Here is a 6,541-nt window from a genome sequence, read left to right on the forward strand (position 1 = left end):
CTGAACAAGGGTGTTATGGCGCAAAACAGTGAAAAACAATACCGCCTAAAATCTCTGTTTTAGTTTTTGTTTCCCCCCCTTTTTTCAATGGAATATATGAGGTGTCTAGATATAAGTGGTGGTGTGTAAGATGCTTTTGTACACCATGTGTATCCCTAGCCTTTTCCTTCCTTTTTGTCCTCCTCAACCCCATTTCAATATTTGACACTCACTCTTGATACTATTCCTCCAAAGAAAAGGAGGCTCCACATTTTGCCTCGGTCCCCAAAACAAATTAAATATACACCACCTTTTTTTTTATATATAATTATGTTATTATAACACCTTTTTTCCTTTTTTTTTCTTTACGTTTGGTCTGTTGTATGTTTATTAACGACCAATTAGTGTACATTAATATTTTTTTACCTTTTTTTAAAAAAATAAGGCAAATTACGTTTATTTTTATGTTTTCACTTTTATCAAAAATCTAATATTGAAAAATAAGAAAATTTTAATGTCCCAATGAAAAAGTGTGTGAGATTAAATAACCAATACATTTAATTAGTTAAAATAATTATTGGACATAAATTTTGAAATTGATATCAAAACATTTCTATGTGATAATAATAATACGGAGCATAAAAGAAAATGTAAAGCATAGTTTAGGACACACACAAATCGTAAAGAATTAAAAAAACGGAGAGAGTATTTGTTTTAGTTGAATAAATTTTTTAACAAAGACATAGTACTCCCTAAATTAATTACGAGTAATTTTTATTTAGCCTATGCCCTTTCGCATTCATTCTATCTCCTCTCTCTTTCTCTATATATAGTGGACCGACCATTTGTCCCCCTTTATTAAAATAAAATAAAAATACAATTAACAAAATAGTAAAAAAATGTGTTCAGAGAAAAATATGGAGGCAACAAAAACAACAATTGTGGAAGGAGAAGCTTCTTCTTCAAGATTCAAGAGTGTTTGTGTTTTCTGTGGAAGTAGCACTGGTAAAAGAGATTCTTACAGGGAAGCCGCCATTGAATTAGGCCAAGAACTGGTATAATTTACTACTAATTAGTAATTACTCTTTAACTTCTTCTAAATTTTTCTGGATTTTTGTGTTAATTTTCTATCTTGGTCTGGAAGGTTGCGAAAAAGTTGGATCTTGTTTATGGAGGTGGGAGTATTGGGCTCATGGGTTTGGTCTCTCAAACTGTTCATCAAGGTGGTGGTCGTGTTATTGGGTATGAATTTTAACCTAAAAATCCCTCCTTTATTATAATTTTTTGTTGTCTAATTAATTATTTCTAAGTAATGTGTTTCTGGATGAACAGAATCATGCCAAAGACTTTAATGGGAAAAGAGGTAAGATAAATTTGGCATTTTTCTGTAAAATTTATGTAACAATGGGAATATTTGAATTAATGTAAAAAAATTTACAATAAGAGAATGTTTGTGTGTTTTGGAAATATGCTATAGCTTACTGGAGAAACAGTTGGAGAATTGAGACCAGTTGCAAATATGCACCAAAGAAAAGCTGAAATGGCCCGCCACTCTGATTGTTTTATTGCTCTTCCAGGTCCCATTTTCTCCCCCCTCATTCTTACTTGGAAACAAAATTGTCACGTTGATGGTGTAATTTGAACTTGTAAGTGGTAACTTAACTACTAAATAAGTAAATAATATGTGGTTGAATATAAAATTATCAGGTGGGTATGGAACATTGGAAGAATTGCTGGAAGTGATAGCATGGGCACAGCTGGGAATTCATGACAAACCTGTATGTAAATTGCATGCAATATTTGATGAAATGGTCAATTTAAATTTATGTTACTCTCAAATGAAATTAAAGAAATTGATGATTGTTAAATGATTAAAATGGTCAGGTTGGTTTGCTAAATGTGGCTGGATATTACGACTCATTGCTCACATTCATTGATCAAGCAGTTGAAGATGGTTTCATTCGTCCTTCCCAGCGCCACATTTTTGTGTCTGCCCCCACTGCTAAAGAGCTTGTTCAGAAGCTTGAGGTGGGTCCTTACCAATTTTCACCATTGTTCCGTCTCTTTCCGGAATTAAGTGTCATGTTGATAGTGAAATTAAATGACAATATAACAACTTCATCTGGAGGAAGGAAGTACGGACTAGTTATGATAAACTGGTTTTTTTTTTTTAATTTTGTGATGATTCTTTTATTAATTAAAAAAATGGATATAATTTGTTAATTTCAGCTTAGTCAAGCACCAACAATATTCTAATTGCTTTCAAGTCAAGATTTTGCACTATGCACTTGGATCGTCCTTTGTTGTGCTTGACTTTGAAAAAATAACCTTTATTTATTTATTTATTATAATAATAGTTTTAGTACTCCACAAGATTTTAACTATTTACTTGGATCACCCTTTATTGATAAATGATAATGAAAGAAGAGTGATATTTTGTCAATTTTTTTTTTAAAAATTTCTTGTGGAAAAAGGGTCATTCCTACAAAAGGATAAAGATTATTGGGATTACCACTAAATATAACGAACCTTGATGTGTAATCACCATCACCATATTAGTGGAAATCTTGTAACAAGCATTGATAATTGCTATGAAATGATATTTTATTTGATAATATAAAGTTTTATATCTATAATGATGAAAATTGAAAATGATGATGATTACACTAATTGTTGTTAATTGTTTTTTTTTAATATTTTATTTATGAATAATAGGAGTATGAGGCAGTGAAAGGAGTTATAACCAAGGCAATGTGGGAGGTAGAGCAGCAACCATCAACACAGGTGGGGTTCAACACCACCACCCCTTTGCAGACTGAAGTGGCTATTATGTAAAGATGATCAACTTTATTAAAAAAAAATATTATATATAAACTTTTTGGTGCTGATTTGGAAGGAGAAAAGTAGCTAAAATGGCGGAGTGAAGAAGAAGAAGAAGAAGAAGAAGAAGAAGAAGAAGAAGAATCTTCGTTTTGCGTCGGGTCCCTTCCTAATTCCTATAACTATATAGTGGAATAGTACTGTAGTAGTATTGGGATGGGGTTAAAAATATCTCAAATTATTAGTAACTGACCATATGAAACGTTTGCGTGAAGATCGATCGAGTGTTAAAAAGGTGATGGGAATGTTGCAAGTGTTTATTTGGCTACAACTTTTGGATCTTCTTTTTGAATCTCCTGATCCTGATGTTGCTATCTCTATCTCTAAAGAAGATGAAAACTAATGGTTATTATTGTAGGCGGTCGTGGTTGTATGTAATCGTCTAACTTTCTACTATCCGTGAATTGTATGTATTAAACGGTTATAATGATATATTACTACAATTATGTTTATGTATATTCATCGTATGTGTTCTCTTAAATTTCTAGTTTATTGCACGTATCTTTTGCAAATGCTCCGCTCTTATTTCAAGTACATTATATTTGTAACATAACTAGCGCGGGAAGTACAAATTAACACAAATACACACAATATGCCTTGAAGCATATTACGGGTTACAAACTTACAAACCCCCTTGAAGTCTGTATGATAATGGCATGCATCAATGAAAGAATAAAAGGAAGCAAGTGAAAAATGCTAGGAGTACTCGGGTTGGGATCCTTTGCGTTTATGGCAGGTTTTGTTAAAAAAGTACTCCCTCCATTTCTTTTTGATGTATCCATTTGGAATTTGGTGTGGTTTTTAAGAAAATTGGAATATTGGTTTATATGGGTATAAGTGTAATGATTGGGTGTAAGAAAAATGATTGGGTGTAAGAGATTATAATAAATAAAGGAGTGAAAAAATAATAAAGAAATAAGGTAAGAGAGAGGAGTGATAATGATGGGTGATAAAGGAGGTGAGAGAGTGGGTATATGGGGAAGGGAAAAGAATTAAATATTATGGGTGGGGAAAATTAGGTGGGAATATGGGTAGAATCTTTATGTATTTTGGTAATTAGATAGAAATGTAAGGGTATTTTAGGATAAAATGTATGTCCAAAAATAGAATAGATTCTAAATGGATACAACAATATGAAACGCTTAAAATGGAAACGGATACAACAAAAAGAAACGGAGGGAGTAGTTCCTATTTTAGTGTATAATTTAGGGTAGAAAAGGGTGGAGGATGGATATTTACAACAGTATGTACTGAATACTGATGACAAAGTGGTGCTTGTAATGATCAGTAAAGTAGTAATTCAGGGGAGTGTGGGTTGCAACTTGCAGCAGTAATTTTTGTTTTGAAGTGATGGATGGTATGAATATAAATTATAATCGATCTTTGAGGGGATGAAGGGGGGGGTGGCTGCCTGTCAATGGTCCTCCACCCATCAAACAGGCCGCAGAATTAAGGAGAGAGAAACAGATATATAGATATTTGATAGATGATGCAAGATTGCAAGATGGTCTGACAAATCATGGCTCTCTGTTAGTGAAGAAACCAATGTACTGTTTTTTACTTTATTTCTACTGTTGAGTTTGTGTTGATTGATTTGGGAATTTTGAGCATGTATACAAGCTACCTTCTTTAATTACGCCAGAGTTAAGCAACTTCGATCTATCATTATCATTTATCAGCAAGGTCGATCACACCTTGAGTCGAATCTATCCGCGTCGTGATCAACTTTGGTATTATTTTCTTGAGGGTTTCAAAAGATGTTTAGAGCATCTTCAATGGTAAGCTAATTTATAAATAATTATAGAGAGAATAGGCTAATTAAGTGTAGTCATATTTTATTTTGAGAGTTATAAATATTGAAACATTTTGAAACAAATTTTTGATATAAGAGAGAGAAAATATGATGGGTATAATGACAGAGAGGGCCAAGAAGATGGTTGCCAAAATAACGTGATGACTTTCATAAGTTAAGTGAGGTGGAGGAAAGGAAAGCGGTAGAGCAAAAGGAATGAACTAACAAATTATTATAATTTATACTCCGTAGTTGTGCATGCTCTAAGAAAATCTTCAAATGGCAATGAAAAAGGGTGATGATAAAGGTCGTAAGTTGCGACAATATTTAGTTATCATAATTTTACGTGTCGCAGTTTAGTTGGTATATATAGACGCCACATAGACTATGCGTCATCAGAATATTTTTACTATTAATGCAATATTTTTACTATTAATGCAATATTTTTACTATGAAACTATGTAATAAAGGTATTCGGTATAAAGGAGGAAACAAGTTAAAATATTAAGATTTTTCTACCTTTTTTTGAAAAATGTATAATAGGTTATATAAGTTAAATATTTTGTTTTTAATTTAAATCATGACACATAAACATGTCATGTCATCATTGTGACACGGCTTAAAGGTCGCATGTTGCGACCTTTATCATTTTCGAATGAGAAAATCTTCAAATGGAGGTGATGCGCGCACTTGTACAGTTGTATAGTTGTATACTTGTATATGAAGGCTTTCAGTTGTATAGTTGTATACTTGTATATGAAGGCTTTCATAATTTTTCGCTTTGATAGAGTGATATAGTATAAAATTAATCTTGGAACTTCAACTATCAGGTTAAGCTTTTGGTTAAGTTGGTTCTCTGATATGGTATCGGAGCCAGCGTGACGCAAAGGTTAAAGGTTCAAATCTGACACGTTTTAAATATGTGCAACTTTCTTCCATAAAATTCATTGATTGGTTATCTATCCCCTTAAGACTTGAAAATACTCCGTAATTAATAAGTGACAACGAAGTTCTTGAACAAAAAGTTAATGAAGGAACTACATTCTTGACATGATACGGATACGGCCATATGGGTACAAGTTGTACAACATCATAAACCGTAACACATAATTTTCCTACTACTGAACATACAAGTACTTATTTTACGATCCCTTCAAATTTTCTTTTCTTACAATCACTTCAACTTATTACCAAGTTCTACTCCCTCTGTATTTATTTAAGGGATACACTTGTCTTTTCCGACCGTATTTATTTAAGAGAACAAGGTTTAATTTGCCTATACATTATAGATAAACCGCTTAATACAAACTACTACTCCGTACGTACCTTATGAGATCGATTATTAGTACTTTCTCCGTTCATTTTTACTCGCAACGTTTGTCACTTTCACGCATGCCAATGCATAACTTTGATCATTAATTCTCTTTAAGTAAAAATTATAAAAAGTTTTATTTTGAAAATACACATTAATACGGATTTAACAAGATCCCACATAATTATGTTTTATCTTACATATAAATCGGAGAAAGTAAGATTCATGAATACTTATACGGAACTATCATCTTTTACAACTTTAACCAACTAAAGTAAGTAATATCAACTTTAACTAACTAAAGTGATTACACAAATTCTTATTTACAATGGGTGTATAATAAATATTTTATACCGGAGTAAAAGTTGACTCAAAATGCTTAAAAGTTAAGCATATATATGTAAAAGTTATCTATTTTTCAGTGATAAATTTTTTCATTTTAGTAAAACTTATTTCTTCAAAATAACTGATAATGTATAAAATTAATCATTTAAGCCTTTAAAATATTTATCTATCAAATTCTTTTACTAATATAAAAGTTAATCAAAACTAGATTAAAGTTACAAAAAAAAGGTTAA

The 6,541-nt window shown here is 31.6% G+C and overlaps 1 protein-coding gene across 1 annotated transcript; it reads left to right on the plus strand.

Moving 5' to 3' along the window:
• Positions 1–784: 784 nt before the first annotated feature.
• LOC110788158 (cytokinin riboside 5'-monophosphate phosphoribohydrolase LOG5) lies at positions 785–3,321 on the plus strand. The gene is made up of 7 exons (XM_021992795.2): positions 785–1,034; positions 1,124–1,221; positions 1,312–1,342; positions 1,457–1,556; positions 1,687–1,757; positions 1,864–2,007; positions 2,695–3,321. The coding sequence occupies exons 1-7, from the start codon at positions 879–881 to the stop codon at positions 2,812–2,814; spliced, it is 720 nt and encodes a 239-aa protein (XP_021848487.1). The 5' UTR covers positions 785–878; the 3' UTR covers positions 2,815–3,321.
• Positions 3,322–6,541: the final 3,220 nt, after the last annotated feature.

Source organism: Spinacia oleracea, chromosome 4, assembly GCF_020520425.1.
Source record: "Spinacia oleracea cultivar Varoflay chromosome 4, BTI_SOV_V1, whole genome shotgun sequence".
Classification (NCBI taxonomy): Eukaryota; Viridiplantae; Streptophyta; class Magnoliopsida; order Caryophyllales; family Amaranthaceae; genus Spinacia; species Spinacia oleracea.